This window comes from Varroa jacobsoni, unplaced genomic scaffold (assembly GCF_002532875.2).
Source record: "Varroa jacobsoni isolate VJ856 unplaced genomic scaffold, vjacob_1.0 scaffold_1356, whole genome shotgun sequence".
In the NCBI taxonomy this organism is placed as follows: domain Eukaryota; kingdom Metazoa; phylum Arthropoda; class Arachnida; order Mesostigmata; family Varroidae; genus Varroa; species Varroa jacobsoni.
This window is the reverse complement of record NW_019214258.1, coordinates 269,888-287,449: the sequence shown is the minus strand read 5'-3', so window position 1 is coordinate 287,449 and position 17,562 is coordinate 269,888. Positions and strand designations below refer to the sequence as shown.

The window sequence follows — 17,562 nt, the reverse complement described above, 5'->3', positions numbered from 1 at the left end:
AGGCAACATGCTTTGTTCTCTGAAGAAGCGGAGAAAACTTCAGGGCGAAAAAAGGAAAACATAATTAAAGCATTATTAATAAACTAGGGCTAGAAGGTTTTTCTTATATTATTTACTTTAAAGTACAGTTTATTTCAAAGTCAAACCGTTTGAAACACTCACATTTCGGATTTAAAATCGACTATTACTGAAAGTGACAACCAGGTCACGCAAATCTGCAAGCTATGTCTGGGAGCACGTCTATTATCGGCTCTCAAATCACTCTGTTTTATCTTTTTCCACGGAAGTATTTACTTGAACTCCCTATTTAGGTCCTAGACATCTTACAGCTTACTACCGAACTGTGGACAGTATGCGCAAGCTTCAGCTGAGATAAAATTTTAAGCACGTAAAAGTTGTTGGAAAAGTAATACAGGTATTCGACCTTATAACCTGACAGACTAGACAATTAAGGATTGATCACGAATTATTTTAGGCTGTATATAAATTTGTTTTTTCTTAATTCAGTTACATTAATCGTGTAGCATTTGTCATCGACAGTGCGAGTAAACATCTTGGACAAATGTCTATCAAGACCCAAGGTGTTTTCAATTAAACTCACAATAATACTAGAAGCATACACCGTTGGATATCAAAAGGTACTGGTGCTATAAATCTAAACGCTAAAAAGATGCCAAGATAATCTGAAATTATAGTATTTATAAAATCCTATCGTCTCAAACCTGGGTCGTTTTGGCTATCTCTATGGGTTAGCTAGTATACAAGATGGGCTGCTCAAATTGGACAAAACCTTGGCAGGTTGTCTGTTGTAACAGGCATATGTCCATACGTTACTCTTCGTAGGAGAGAAAAGCCTGTTCTTTCCCGAATCGAACCAAAAACTTGCCATGGCCAACTCTGCCTTGTTTTTTCGTAGTTTGAGCGAAGATTAATTCTTAAACAAGCTTTCAGTGCTAGACAAACCCTCACCAATATCAGGAACTTCCTTTTTGCCCTCTATGTTGACGGGTCGTGTTAGTGCCAGTTTTCATATGGTGATCACACATAATTTCACATTCAAAATCTGAATAACATTTCCATGGAAGCGACCGGAAGATCTTTATTAAAGATCTTTGAGAGTTTTGAATGGTTTCAACGTTTATCAAAGGATCTCAAATAGATTTTTTATGCAGAACTTAATGGCCCTTGCGGAAAGAAAAATATCAATTATTCATTGGCTCGTTCAGATAGACTCCAATGACTTTTTAAAACGTTCTGCGCCTCCTATACTTTTTCGCAGTTTTGACCCTTCTGCGTGTTTAAACGTTTCGGCTTGCCGGCAGCTTAACATGGAACATTTAAGCAACGCTTTATTGAATATACAGCTACATAGCAGAGTTATTGAAATGTTATTTACAGATTAAGAAGGAAGTATCTCGAAAACGACTAATGTGCGGTTTTGTTCCTAAATCAAGGCTGCAATCCTCGTGGCTTATATTGGTTATATTGGATAATCACGACAGACAGGTATGACACTTTTAGCACATGCAAAAGACAAATATTTAGCAACCTCATGTATAGATAAGCCCACTTGAAATGTACTCTCGAGGGTTGGCAAACGCTTTTCATAGATCGTATTCTTAAATTCTTTCAGAGAGCAGCACACAATGGAAACTTATTAAACGTTATTAAGTATTATATGCTCTTACGTATAAACTTCTAAGTGTTGACCTTGCTTTCGCACTTTGCCTAATGCACCCTTTTCATGAAGCAACAATCACACTGCAGCAGAAGACAACAGTGGCTTGACGCTGCTCGTACTGTTTAGTGAAAGTAGAGTTAGAACCTTATCTAAACATGTGAAACGGACTTGGCCTTTGTACCCACAATACTAGATAGTCGCAGGCCGAATATCTAGACTAGGTCGTCTGAAATAATAAAATAATATAGTTTGTCCTGAATACTCAAAAGATAGCCTGAACATTGAATTCACCATGACCTAGAAATCTAAATGACTATATTTATATATATAAAAAAAACTACTCAACTAAAAAAAATGTTGATTTATTTTTGGTCATACAAATGAGAACTTGTTTGTGTCATGTTAGCAGAGAACGACTTCAATTTATCTTAAACATAAAGCCCTCTTTTATGCAAAGGTATAATAAGTAATGTGAGAAAAACCTTCTCTGGCGATCGAAGCGTAGCAAAGGAACAGTAAACATAGCAATGAGTAAAAAAAATAGTGAATCACCGCCCAGCCAATAAAACTTGAGCGGCGGTGTTTGTATCTACTTTAATGAATTTAAATTATATGTGCAACAGGATGGTATTTTGTCTCGGAGTTTGCGTTTAGTCGATATAATCACGGTTTAATCTAGAGCTTCGACAACAGATTTCCTGAAACCATAGAAAATCATTTATGTTCGAATGAAACATAAACGTAGATCATTATTAGAAATCAACTTTGCAGTTCATCACCATATCCGCTTCACACAGCTAGTCTAAACATAAATAGGGAGCATGACATTTTAGGTCTGTGGGTAACATATACGTATATATATGTTACCCGCAGCACTTAATTAAGCATTACAAGCACTGAATCGTTATATTTCATTAAATGTTGTAGGTCATCAAAATCTCGACGCTTCGCAGTAACAGAAAAATTTGTCCCCTATAACTTAATTTGTTCCAAACCAAAAACGGCAATGAAACTTTAGATTAGTTCTAATTTTCAGCTGAAGCCAATACGTTACATGATTCCCTGTAGGGATACAGGGCTGTTCTCGTAGATAGTTCTTTCACTGCATGGCTTTGTAAGAACCTTAGGAACTGTCACAATCTTTTTTTTTGCCCAAAACGAAACGTGATAGTGGATACAAGTACATAGGCGAGTTTATTATTTGGCACTCCTAGAGTAAGTGTAAAACGGATAAACTTTATTTTCACAGAACTGCGCAGCTCTTAGAATTATGTTGAACCGGCAATTTTCCTTTACAAATTATAGACAAGGGTTTGAATGAGGTAGACGGGAGTACAATGAAAAGAATCCTCAATACAGTCAAATATGAAAGGAAGCTTATTACTTTTTTTATGCGCCTTTATCAATGCAAATGCAAGTAGTTTATTCTTTTATTTCTCAAGGGAGTACGATATATTAGTTAAAAGGTCATTCTCTATTATTATTAACTAACTTATCCGGCAAGTTGCTCCACAGATTGTTCAACGGCCTCACACGTCAGTTTCCCTGCGTACATCCCATCAATATAAATGTATAACGTTAGCTTCAGGTACAATGGTTTTACAAATACGTCGGCATTATTAAAAGACATTGAAAATAAGTAAATGAGTGCTAAATAAGAAATGGAAATTAATCGAATGGTCAATCGAATCGTCAGTATAATCGAGTTTTTCTAGTGAAAATAAATGCTTCGAGCCTTGTGTAGGTCTAGCCATTACATCAAACTGCTATTGCCTAGAACGGAGCGAATTATAACAGGCTCTGCTCTCTTATATATAATATATGCGTACTGTAAGGTTCGTGGAAAACATTGTGGAAGCCTGTTTCAGTCTAGCAACGGAAGTCTAGCTCGGAAGTTTCATGATTGTAACTTTTAGTGAAGACTGAGCTGCGCTGCATCGTGGTGCAATTAAATCATGCTAAGAGCGATTTAAGCCCTTAACTGGCTCCGGTTGGTTAGGCTATTCATTATTTGTGAGCTTTTCAGCATCACGTTTTTGTAATTACCTTAAAAGCATGGATACCTCATATATATATGTTTACGGCGAACTTGAACAAGCATGGAAAAATGATTTGATGGGCATTATCAGTCATTGCGCAGCGATTACGTACGTCCGAATATCCACAAAGTTTAAATTTTCACTAGAAATTTCAAATTGTGTAGAATTTAATTTAAATCATATTGATCGTATTAATGGCGGTCCGTTACTTCTCAAGTTCGTTATGTTTATCTGAAGGTTGAAAAATCTAAATCATTCATTTCCCATGATTATCTCCATCTGATGTCAGTAATACGACTAAAACTGCTACTAAACTGTATACCGAAGACCGGTTCTTTTTATTATTCCTGTATCGCTTGAATTTTGGCATCAACATCACTTTTTGTCACTGTCAATGGTAACAGTGATCGGGAGTATTTTCTTCACAGCCATTTCCAACCCCGATGCCAGACATATTGAAATTGATGTTAAAGACTAATAATACAGATGTAAGTGAATATGGCTATCTTGCGGATGACAATTTTGTTTTTAGGTCCAGCTACTGTTTATAGCATTTTTGTTGTGCTTAATTTAAATTAAAATAAGCAAATTCTCAATTAAATTATTAATTTAAAAACCACAGCCCTCACTCTCAGTTTCAATATAATGACCTTATGAAATGTATTTATTAACAAAAAAAAAGTGAATTTCATCTTTTGGTAGCCAGTGGACGAGATTAGTAAACCGTTATTAGATTACATAAATCACGAAAGGTGTGTGGCAGATATAACAGCGACTGATTAACGTCACCGTCAGCTAGCACCAACGCTCTAGTAATATCCATTTTGCTCCAAGGCGTCACCTATTTGACCTGATTTGTTATGTTATTAACAGTCGTGTAATAATAAAGGAGTCGTATGTACTCTGTATATTTCTAATATTCTGCTGCTTGCACGACAATACGGTGAGGCCCTGCTAGATGGCGCCACGGAGCGTGCTTGCGCTATTCCCGGATCGTTCTAGAGAAGGCTATAACGAGCGGGCAAAAAACGTCTGCTTCCCGTGTCAACACTGAGTGGGCTGCCGAGCTGTCGACCAAAATACAAACCTCGTTCCATCGGGGCACGGATCAAATAGAGAGAGAACGCAACAGAGAGAGCGGTCGGTGATCAACCGATCGCATGGCCGAATAACGGAATGACCTTCTAAGTGGAAAAAATACTATACACCAGGAAGCTACCTTTCCTATGGCTGATGCCGCAGGTGGCATCTTTTTGAGAATACATTTACGCACATGCAAATCATCGTTGTGGAGTCTGATTTGATTTTGGCCAGCTGCTATGTGGCCACTTCTCTCTGACGCGCCGGATGTCTACATACTAAGCGTAACGGCTTTGTTGGCGCTTAACTTGTATAATTACCTTTTGGGCAATCGTTAAACCATTGCGCTGTTTAGTAGAATCATCTCTGGTAGCTGATACTAGCAACGTCAACTATAGCTACCAGCAACGGTAAGATTTTACCACCATGACAATAGAATTTACGTTTACATTCCCTAATATATTGCTTCTGTTTGGTATTTGATGAAGCAACTGACTGTCATATAGAACCGTATCGAAGCTGACCATTCTTTCACTTGAAGCTGTTAACTATTTAAACTAACTGCTATCACCCTCTTGGCCTGGCGTATTAATAATTAAAGTTAGCCCGTAGTTTGCTCAGTCTATTGTAAGTGTGGTCGTATAAAGTAAGCTGAACAGCGTAAGTGTGTATGTGCTTTTCATGCAGCGAAGTGATCCTGCTAATTGCGCGATAGCTCGGTGTCCTTCTTTCCTATTTATTCAGTGATCGCTGCTCCTGCATTCAACAAGTAATTTCAAGAAAACAGGACTGAAGAAAAACGCGGCCCGTCTTTGCCTGCCACCCGTTTGTCCGTCCATTGCGCTCTCGCCACACCGACTGAAGTCTCAGGGGCTAAACGGCTCAAAAAGTGGCTTCGTTCCCCCTTGATGCGTTTCAGCGACTGGTCACAACCGCCACAGCTATCGCTTGTTGAGTAGCTGGGGCACCAGCAGGTTTCGCCACATCTGCAGGGTTTTCTGCTGGGGCTCAGTGGATCGTCTGCAGCCGATCTACAAGTAACTGTGCTGGATTCTCGATTTAGAAGCAAAAACGCAGAGCACATCACAGTAGCAGATCCCGGTTCAGCATCGCTAGCGTATTACCATAACACGCTGTAGTCTGTGGCCAAAAAAAGAAGCACACCAATACGTTCCTGTGTGAATTCGCGTGGATGGATCTGACTCGCGCCTGTCTGCTGGTGCTGTTGGCGTTGCTTCTATCGCCGCTGGTTAGTTCCGCCTCTCAACGTCCGCACACACTTAAGCAGCCAGTTACGTCGCCTCACCTTCGTTAGTATATTCATCTTTCTTCCTTTCCTCCTCTCCGCTTTCGGCTGCTGGCTTCACTACAGTTGGCTAACGTAGGAAGGTGGCAAGCAACGGCGACGGCAACGTCCAGCCACCATGATAATAATTATAGCATAGTGAACTGGTCATGAGCCGCGCCGACCCCATTGTACACTTCTCCCATTAGAGGATTCTCTTTGCAAGCGACATCTCGTAGCTGGTGACAGGACCTTGCAAAGAAAATTACGAAAGAAAAGAAAGCAAGGCAACAGTAACGACCAGAGCCCGAAGTGTGGCGTGGCTGTAGAAGCTTCGGTGTCTGCTGAATTTGTCTGTGTGTGTCCGTGTGCACGGCTGAAAAGCGTACGGCGATTTTGGGAGACGTGGCTTCTGCTGAAACAGCCTCGCAATACTCGCTTCTGCGACTGCAGCTACAACCACTGTTATTGTCACTGCTACAACAACATTGTCTCCCACTTCGCCGCGCTCTAACTAGCTTACTATTCAGCTGACGTCAGGAACTGTCCTTCACGTGGCTGACTGCCACCGCACTCGTGTGCAGGTTTTTGAGGTTCGCAGTGCGCCTTGAACTGAACTAAGCTTGCCTGCTTCTGCACCAACCACCCACGTCGCTAGATTCATCGGCACATCGGTTATATTTGTCGACAACGACGACGACAGAAACTGTGTGTTTAAAAGTATGGCTTCTATGTGTGTGTAGCTGCGTAAGCGTAACAGGTATATGTGAGAATCTGCGAACAAATACGTCCTCTCCTATGTGTAGAGTGTGATCGTTTTTAGTCATCGTCGGTTGTGCGATATGTTGTAAAAAAGCTCTGTGCGCGCTATCTTGAACTTGCGAACTCTGGCAGTGGCTGTTTGCAACGCACTAACAGCTGTCAAATTAAGAAGCAAACCGGGCAGAACATTACACATTTCCGCAACAGCAACAACATTAGTATCCACACGAAAACGGCAGCGTCGATAAAAGCCTAAAGAACGTTGGTCACCCCACTGCCCTTGCCCCGTTACTATCAGGGCTGCCACTTCCAAGGTACTACTAATATCGCTGCAGTTACTACTGCAGCTTTGCCCCTGTGCCTGCCCCATGGACCGTTACTACGACTGCGGTAGCAATCTTTTCCTTCGTCGCTGACGACGGCGGCCTTCCTTCCTTACCACTTCTGCTCCTAATCTCTGCCACCCGTGTGTTTGTGGTACCTTACCCACCGACGCCTGGTTCACACCTCCTTGCCCTTCTAAAGAGTCCAATAGTTCGCCGAAGTCGACGGTCGATTGGTAAGGACCTTTCAGTATACAGCGCTCCTTGCATCGTGCAAGTACGACGACTGTCGATACTCAATAACAAACAACCAACAAAAAAACACGAGCTAAAAAGTCAACAACAACAAGGTCAACGACACCGGATACAATCATTACTCCAGAGAGCCCCGTGAGTGTCTCTATCTTTGTTTTTATCTTTCTATTTGTTTCTGTGTCTAGGACTCTGTGTGGGTTTTGTGCTCTTTCGCGACAGCACGCAGCTTTAGTCTGAGTCTTGGAATCTCTAAGCGCGCCTCCCCTGACTTGTAGCGCCTAAAACTTAGGGGGTAATGAAGAAAAGTTTCAGCAGAAAACAAGTAAGCGAAGCCGTCTCTCTCTGTCAGTCTCGCCTTGTGGCGACAAACATAGCAAAAAATTATCATCTAAGGTTTGCATCATCAGTGGAGGTGGATCCCAAGTGTTAATTCGTCCATGTGCAACGATTTGTGAATAACTAATATTGTGTATGTGTTGAAAAAAGTTAAAAAAAAAGTTTAAATAAACTTTCGGTAACAAAGGATCTTGTGCTAATTCATCTGCAGGTGGTGCCCTTCATTTCGGCAGCTGTGAATCTCGTACAGCGGAATAATTGGTGAAATAGCTTATTGTGTCGTGCGTGTGTCGGGGCTTTGCAGCTTTAGCTGTAGAGAACAACAATAACAGCAGGAAGACGACTTCTCCTCGAGGTGCGAAGGCGGTTCGATTCATTGAGCCCGAGGCTAAAATCAGTTGGGAACGAGGCTGGTTTCTACAGGGATTCGTGCGCGGGCCCTTCACGTGCCCTGGAAATTCGGCAACGGCTGGAGGGGCAACGCCAATAGTGTGCGGGTGTTAAGGATGTGGCTCAAAGTAGCAGGTGCGTGTGGGCTACTGGCGGGGGCCATTGCGGCAGAGTTTTCACTCAATCAACTTTTTCTTCTAATATTCATATATTACGCGGCTACAGGCGGATGGAGATTCCTCTGGATCGTCTGGGTTACAGGATGGCGCGATCTCCGGTAAGTGGCACTGTGAAAGCATTTCCATTTTGGTGTTTAGTTGAATAAGTATAACCTTACGTAGTCATTTTTTAGAGGTAGCGGGCACCGTGAACCGGCAAAATCAAATTACTGCATACGCATTGTTTTTCAAGTATGCTTCTGCCACGCCCCCTACCAGTATACATATAATGGTTCTCAGAGCAAGAAAAATTAACTGTAGAGACTTAAAAAATTAAATGTATGCTACGCTAAAGTTCCTAGTCTCTAGAAACATTAAATTGGTGATAAAAAAACATTGACTTAAATATCTGTGTACCGCATAACATATTCCACGTAAGTGCCACTAAACAGCCAAAATGTACGTTTACTATATGCTATATATATTCGTACACCGATGTCCGCTAAAAAAATGCAGACAAATTACTAGTTGCTTTGTCATGTGCATTTCTTTTTCGCTTGTACTTATTCAGAATAAAACAATGTGTTTGTTCATATGCTGATGTGATTTGCGTTTGCAAATTTCCTTTATTTAAATATTTCTTCAAGTATAGAAAATTTATCATAACCTAGAAAACCAGCAGTTTTATCCGCCGTTAATTTGGCTTCATTAAATAGTCCTGTATACGCACAAATACACTTAAGTCATGACCTTAGAGGGATTTGGTGATAAATTTTCCCGTTATCCTCTGGCAATTTGCCAGGCGTGATTATACTATCACAACCATTTTTCTTGTCCAGTAAAGCTGAAAAATATACGACTTCATATCTTCATACAGTGAAGGTCATGGCCGCGCGTAACGATAAAAACTTCAGTGATAAAAACGATATTTATATCGTAAAGAGGAAAGTCAAATTTTTTATTGTAAGTTTTGTGTAGTCGTTGAAAAATTGAGCTTTTGGCTGTTTCAGAAGTTTCGAATATAGCATTTTGTAAGAAGTATTCAGCTGAGTTTCAAAAATAAAGGTATATTCGACAAACACTTTCGTTGTCTACATAAATATTCAATAAGAAACGAAGACCTTCACGCAAACAAGATATATATAAGAGCGCCGTGACGATTTTTTGCCGCCCACAAATGCTCACGTTGTTGTTACAATGCTATGACATTTATAGATTTTGTTGTTTATATGCTCTTGGCGGTCCCTAATTTGTGATTTTTCGAGTATTTCATTTTAACATTCTAGTAATATTACTTCAGTAGTATTCCGAAACGTCAATTATGACAACCTACACAGTTCCGTTCGTTCCAGACTTATCTTTTATCTAATTAACTGCAGGTAGCGTGAGTAGATCTGCCTGAAGTCCGTCTTATACTTCTGCTATATTGTCATATTATAGCATTTCAGAATGAATTCTCTTTGTTGATTCTTCGCTAATGTCCATTATTTCAAACTAATTATATTGTGAATAATAATTCAGGTAAGAAAGATATGACCCGTCAAACGGTGTATTTTTTTTGTATCACACTGTGTGTATCCATTGTATCAGACTAACAAACCAATCGAGAATCAGGAACGATTCTAGTAACGTTGGTTAGTTTTTCCACTTTCTATCGTCTTGGTGGCCGTTCCCCGCAGTCGGCATCTGCCAGTCTGTCGCATTTCTCTCTGGGCCACTAGGTTACCCGTGGCATGTGTATGCTCGCCGCAGCTTGACGCTTATCGGTCGGCACCTCAAAGGGCTATACGAGCTGAACGTTCTTTCCCAGTAAGTATGAGCGTATCGGATATAGTCAGCTGATGTATTGCTTATTCGGGTCTAACTGCAGTGTTGCTCGTGTTATTTTAGTAAATCATTGCTGGCAATTGATGGACAAAAATGACCGATTGGCTTTGTGGTAAATGTATGTATGCATCTTTGTATACCGTGTGTGCCTATATATCCTTTTTGTCCGTTTTTCAGTCTACTTATTTGAAAATTGCTCCTTTGGTGCGAACATTTAGTTAACCAATTTTGTACGAATTCAGTAGTAATAATTCAATTGAGTACACCTGATGTACTTTTTCTACTATTCTTATGTGTCATCACGTATGCGTCGGACTCAATGACGAATGGGACCTAAAGGCTGTCGATCTGGGTGACGGCAAGATGAATTTTTGTAATATACGTAAAAAGCGATTTTGTTTCAGCTGATAGGATATTTACTGAACAACGTTGCTATAATCGTACATGGAAATCTAAAACACACATCCGGTTATACCGAATACCGCGATACCGCGATACCGCTTATAATATGACTGAAATGAGAAGCTGAGACGCTACAAACGTGACGATCTGGCATATAACTGGATTTAAACGGTTATACCAGTGATATGCTTGTGAAATATCAGCGAACATGAATTATTTGTTGTGTTTTGCTTCATTTGGTCACCTCACTTGCCTTTTTTGATATGTAGATTTGAATGAATATAAATACGGTGCTTGTATATTAAACGTTTATCACCAAACGCAAATCAACAAAGCAGTGTAAAATTATAAATTGCCTCCTGAGGTGGGTCAGATCGAAGGCTTGAGCTACTATTTAAAAACAAAGCATTTACCATCGAAGTTCCTTCAGAGAGCATTGGCGCGCAATGTACCCTGTTTAATATCTTACGGAACCCACAGTGCATAACAGGATCAATGTCGAAGACTGAGCTCAAAGAAACGGGGCCAATTTTTCTACAAGAATTATAATTTTCTTCTACATCTAAGTACATAGATACTTTCTGATGTTGATCCACTTTAAATAAAATAACTATCCTTCTACCCATTTATGAATAGTTTGTTTATGGAGCACAAGTTTTTCTTAATAATGTATCAAAATATTCATTCAGTCATCGGCTGGCGCTTCCAATGTACTGTCTCGTAATATGTCGTACCTTGGTATCTTGTAAGCAGAGTGTCAGATTATTAAGATCTCATACTTTCTAGATCAATCTCTCATAGGTTCTGTCATCTATGTAAAATAAAAAGGATGATCTGTATTGAGAAGAGCTTCCAGGAATGAGGGGATCAAAGAACAAACATCAGTAATGATCTGATTTACTTTGCCACCACTCTCCATTTAAATGACGACATTGATTTTGGAAACAAAAAAAGTAAATTTTATATGATATTCTGTAGACTCTCCTTAAGACTTTTTGTTTTAAGTATTTCGCAATTGATATTTTGTAGGATACCGTTTTTTAAGTCGAAATAGTCAGAGATCAGTTTTCTGATGCTCTCAGCCTCTAAGAAATATTTTCAACAAAACGGATTTTGACGATCGCTTGCAGGAGCCAAATCTGGAGAGTAAACCGGGTAAGCGCGCAGTGGTTTTTCTTGGATCCTTAGAAGGCTGTCTGGAAAGAGGACCTTTTGCTTTATTTACCAAGTTGACATTAACATCGATGTTCAATAATCATTTCTCTAGAACTTAGAAGCTGATAATAGAGTACTTTCTTCATGTTCCGCCAGACACGCAGAAGAACTTTCTTTACATTAATGTCTCGCATGTCTGTGACTAGCAGAGGTCTTATGGTTCGGATGATCCTTCTCATGTAGCTGAAGATAGTTCATTCAACAATTTGCAAGGGCAACTACGATGCGGTATTATGCTTGTTCATTGAGTTGATGTTTCCTGTACATTTTCCTGCATTGTTTACCTTCTCGCAGGGCTCAAAACTGTCCGTTAAGTCATACTTAACAGATTAGCAAGTTTCTATTGAATTTAAGCGGCATATTCATCCTTTAGTGCCTAAAGTCCTTCAGCCTGAAATCCTTTGAGGTGTTTAGGCCGCCCATGAAAATTTTTTTAATGGTATTTACTTTCGACCTTTGCTATTCTATTTTGATATATGTTATGTCCTTTTTGTCTCTCGCAAGGTCGAATACCACTCAATCTTAGTACCAACCTGTAGCTTGGAGGCGCAAGTGATTGTTTGGTACCTAAATAGACTATCAATGCCTGGAACTTCGCACTGGGAGTGACCATTCGAAGCTGAGTTTGATTAACAAAGGCCAAGCTCGAATTGCATTTTCAATGATTTAAAGCCTCTTAATTATTTTCCGGACGGCAAAACAGTGCGTTAACATTGGAGAATCGGAACAAGCTTACAGTTTCCACTCCCGTCTTAGACGTGACTCGAGTAATCGGCTCCGTTTATTGCATTTCTTTCTGAAGCGGAAGACCCAAAACTGATGTTGTAGGATACCGTTTTTTAAGATGTTGACGAAGAGAAAACGAGAAGTGAATTATCTCGAACATCGTTGCAATGACAGCAATCAATACAATGTAAGCAAACGAGACTGTCTTAAGATAGGGCCGCCATTTGTAACGGAAAATTAAAAAACACGTACATGCACAATGAAGCAAAGATGTCCTAGCAAAGTGACCTGAGGACCCGACATCGCAACTCTGTTTCCTAGTTTCATGTGCCACTTCGACACTCATGATTATATTCTACATTGGAAGTCTTCCAGACTCTGAAACTAGACAATCAAAATTAGCAGCTGCCAGTTGACTGATTCCCTTTCATTTTTTTACTCAAGGCGATTTGAGCAGATGAAGTAGAGGCTTTTATAAAGATCTTATTTATTCTACATTGGACTCTAAAACTAGACCATGAAAGAACTTCTTTGCCAGCAGCAGCCTGTTGGGTGGTTACTTTTTTTTTCGTCTAGTTAGAACGGTTTGAAGAGGTCAGGTAAAAACTTTCGAAGAGACTTGCATAGTCGGTAGATCATTCTGATAATGATTCTATACGGCCCATAGCTAAGTTAGCAATCACTTTGCGCCCTTTGCGGCAGGGCCGATGCAGGGTTGTCACAGCTAAGCTATAGTTAGCATGACAGATCCTAGTTAAATAATCCGCAAGCAGTTCAATAATGGGAGACATCTGGTCAAACGTTTTTATGAGGTTGGTCAAGCTATAGGAAAAAGCCGAAAAAAGAATCATAATTCAACAAGGATCCTGCTTACGGCTAACTCACTGCGACTTACTCACAGCGGTGCCGTTCTCTGCCTTCATCTGCCTATCCACATTTCCTTGTCTACTTTTTTGTATCACACAGCAGCCACGAATTGAAGGCGAAACTCCTTGCATCGGTGATGCGTGTGAATGTATGTTTGTGTCGATGTTTCGGTCGCTCTATTGGTATGTTGATAGCATCGGCTCTAGCCCTGGCAGCATCGACCGGCTTCGAGCGAGATCTTCGGCCGACCCATTTTCTGCTCTTTCCGCTTTTTCGGTGCGGTAACCAAGCATCTAGACTTTGTTTCGGGTCGACCGCTCGACTGGGGTTTAACGAAAGTCTAATGTATTTGTCCGCTTCCTAGTGGTGTGCACGTCTACGTAGTGACTACCATTGCCATTTAGCAAGTAAAGTATTCGGCTTTTTTCTCTCTAGGCAATGCGGTAACCAGCATGGTTGTTATTCAGTAAAATCTATTGAAACCAGGGCTTTTTGTCGATTGGAGTTAATCATCCGAAATTCCCACATCTGGACTTGGGCTGTTTATGTTCAAAAGGGTTATTTGATTGCCATTGAGGATTGCTTTTCCAGCTTGCTTCATTTCTGGATCATGCTGATGTTTGTTTTTCGTGTTGATATTCCAGTTCCACTGGCCCGGAATAAAGGAGCCATGTAAAGAGATCTTCATGTCTTGTTTTCGGAACGAAACGTACGTCATCGTCGAAATAAATCACTATAATATTTATGCAACGGATGTTAATGGGAAAAACGACGTTATTCGCTGTAGCAATCAAATACATTTATCTATCCGTAATAACGAGCGTGTGATACGACACAAGTGAAAAAAAATAAACGACGGTACATAGAATAGATAAGTGCCCGGTCCACTTTTTTCTGCGCCAGTATTGTCTTCAAAGGCTTAAACGTGCTCTTTTCGAAGGATCTTTAGGACGTGTAACCCAGCGAGACTGCTTATTCAGTCAAACCATATCGTAAGTTTTTGGAAAAGGGATTACGATACTGAACTCAAAGCTATCCCGATCGACTAACTTCAGCAAATAAATTAAACAGTTTTCAAAACTGAACTATTTTTCCTCACTACATATATATATATAAAATGTTCGGTTAGATTTTACCTGAAAATAATAAAAAAAATTGCCCTTTACGTCTCGTGGCTCATTACATGTGACGTTTTATTTGTGCGGTAAATCAAGCTTTACCCCTTTACTTTTTTGTTTTCCGGTTAAATAATGACGAGCGAATCTTTTCGACGCCATTGGTGCGATTCGACACAACCAAAAGATTAGCGTCCATGCGCGCACACAAAAGGACACGGAAACGTCGACGGACGCAGAGTAAAATAATGTAATTTGTAATGATGTTACTGTTTGTGTTTTACGAGACGTATAGTCGACAGATAATGTTTCTTTATTCAGTATTGGATGTTGCTAGCTTTAATAAGCATTAAAATGCCACGGCTCCAGCAAGTGTAGCAATTTATTATAATCATGCATGGTGCGGTTTTATGATACTGATATTGAACTGAGTTAAACACGCGTCGGATATTTTTTCCATCACTATATAAGCTTATTCACTTTTTGCTTCTATGAGCGAGATTTCGTACACAGTAAAGTGCGAACCCTTCGGCCCTCTTATTTACAATGAAATTTTCAATTACCAAGTAAGGTACACATCTAGAAACATCTTTGTGAACTCCCGATTAAGTATTACATTAAGTAATGTGGAAATGTAATGTATTATATTGTCTAAAATATATCCGCCCTGATAGTATAGAGACTTATACCTCAAATGATCTATCTGAACGATGAATGTAATGAGAAATTCGTGTTCATCTATTGAAATCGAAATAGCTGGAGCGAGCGACTAAGCTGCGGGCTGAAAATGAACAAATTGCGGAGAACGGCAATATTTTGAGAGAGTTCTATGAAAACAACATTACCACACGCTATTATTACACAACATTAACGATATATATGTAGTAAAACATTGAAACCTAGATGAACCTTGGCGGGTTGCCTGTAATGGCGAGCGCGCATTTGATTTCGTTAGTACTTTTTTTTAAAACAAAACGGCAAAATCAGGGCGAGACACAGGACATTTGGGTGAAAATTAAGTATTACACAGCTTGCTCACGTAGGGCAAGCCCTTATTAAAACGACAAATTTTCAAATATGCTCGAAACCTACCGTCTATGTTATGACGAATTTTCGCGGGGCTTCTGAGTTTTTCGAAAAAATAATTTATAGGAAGCAAGCTGAAGAATCTTCAATAGGGTTCTGATTTGAAGGGCTCGAAGATCAGTTGAAATTACCCAAAAAGTTGTTCTTGATATACATTCATTTTTTACATATTAAGTTGAAAACCATTTTGAGGAACAGATTATCAATTGTGTCGTCGAAATAAGCTCTAATGGTGGTGGCTCTAATAAGTTGTCTATAGACTTTCTACGCCTCTTTGCACCTCTTATGCTTATTGGCAACTCGAACCCTTGCATTTTTAGGATCTTTGGCCTGTTATCAGCCAAAATAAAACTCCCCGGCATGTACCGTATTTCAGTGATGCTCTAACATATCTACACCTACCAGGTATGTGTCCCAACATGCGGTGCAAGACTGTTCCACGCTGGAATACGTTTATCGAACACACTCGCGCGCACGCACCTCAACACACTATCTGAGCAGCTGCTTCCGTATTTATAGATTATCGCGAATTGGAACCGACGTCGAAATACCCGCGTAGTGGCTCCTAAACGTTAGATATCCGCTACCTTCGCGCTCAATGCTCCGCCGTCTTTACCTATAAATGCATGTAGAATTTTTCACCCAAAATGTCTGCTATTTTCGATTGCTTCCAACCTATTTAGGGGGGTCGAAAAACCTGAATAACTTTTAAAACGTGTAACGTAAATCAACGATATTTTTTTCATTACTTTATTTCATTACATTGATTCTACATGTATCTCAACAGCTATGTACCTGTGATTTGCCGTAATTACTTACCTCATTGATAACTTGCTTGAGGGAATCAGCATTAATAGCCGTTATGTTATCTCTCGTCATTTTTGCGGTATGGAAGCAGGCCAAATATTAGTCTGACGTAAAACTGGAGAATTAAAAGTTGAAGCCATTATCTGATTCTATCTTTATTTATCGGAATCTTAATTCAAGCTTGGCGATGAGGTTGTGCGTTATTGTCGAGAGAACATAATGTGTGCTGTCGGTTGGCATGCTACACTTCTTTAAGACTTTTTAGGAGTTCGAAATATCAATTTTTTTTTGTTCAACGCCATTTTTTTGATGTTTCGTCTATAATGACGATAGGGTCTAAGCGCGATTCTGTTGGTAGCTTTTACGTAAATCGTGTTTTTCCGTATGTCCTGAACTTAATTAGTTTACGAAGAACCAACTCGTTGCTATTGCTCTTCATCTTCATTCTGGTACTACGTGCTTTAAGTAACCGCATATTGAGTTGACAAGTAACGTATTGTCCATACTCAACTTCACTCAAAAACAATCGTGATCACAGCAACTTATTCGCTCTGTTTAGGTCCTAAGTTGTAGTTACCCTTCCTGTGATTTTTAAGCCCCCCAGTTTCACTAATTTGCACCAGTAACGCACTGTTGTTTCACTAAAAACCTTTTTAGCTCAGTTGTTTAAGCAGTCCTCGACAGACTTAAGTAGTATCCGAACTTCCGACGAGTAGAAACTTAGTCAATGAACCTTAATTTTTAACTTAAATGATATCTAGACTCATTGGTTTTTGCTGACATTTACTCAACAGATTAGGTAAATAGTTAAAAGCTTTGTAAATTCTAAATGTTTACCGATGCAGGGACACAATTTTGATTGTCCTAAGAATCCTTGATTGTCCTGATTGAAGTTTTGCCTACTACTTTACGAACAAGTAAGATTACTATGTATAGCACGTACAATTTGCTCGTTATGCATTAGCCTTTAGCATCTTTTCTTCTGATGCCTTCGAGTACGTCAGAGGGCATTAGGCAAACACAATGAGTAAAAAGGTATCGGGCAAAGATGCCGCAGTTAGCTTTGGGCGGTCACGGCTTTCACCCCCGGGTGTCAGATTGATTTTATGTCGTTACTATCTAAAGCGCTGTCTAACGCTGGATGGGTGCGATTCCGCACTTCTTTAGCTATCCGATTTCGAGCCAGATGCTATACAGGTATATAGATA

General features: G+C 39.9%; 2 protein-coding genes across 10 annotated transcripts in view; one reads left to right on the top strand and one right to left on the bottom strand.

Moving 5' to 3' along the window:
* The window catches only part of LOC111269133 (uncharacterized), a 164,801-nt gene that overhangs the window by 44,178 nt on the left and 103,061 nt on the right, over window positions 1-17,562 (bottom strand). For 4 of the 5 annotated variants that reach the window (XM_086971986.1, XM_022848520.2, XM_086971984.1 and 1 more), the window contains one exon: window positions 15,950-16,163. The exons of the other annotated variant lie outside the window; for it this stretch is intronic. The gene's annotated coding sequence lies outside the window, so the exon portion shown is untranslated. The remainder of the gene's footprint in view (window positions 1-15,949; window positions 16,164-17,562) is intronic. 5 annotated transcript variants of the gene reach the window in all.
* LOC111269129 (long-chain fatty acid transport protein 4) overlaps window positions 4,051-17,562 on the top strand; it is a 66,181-nt gene continuing 52,669 nt past the window's right edge. The window contains exons 1-3 of one of the 5 annotated variants that reach the window (XM_022848512.2): window positions 4,051-7,406; window positions 7,611-7,747; window positions 7,973-8,428. In XM_022848512.2, the coding sequence (XP_022704247.1) occupies window positions 8,268-8,428 (161 nt within the window). In that variant the 5' untranslated portion in view covers window positions 4,051-7,406; window positions 7,611-7,747; window positions 7,973-8,267. The other 4 variants (XM_022848513.2, XM_022848511.2, XM_086971983.1 and 1 more) reach the window with 4 other exon arrangements.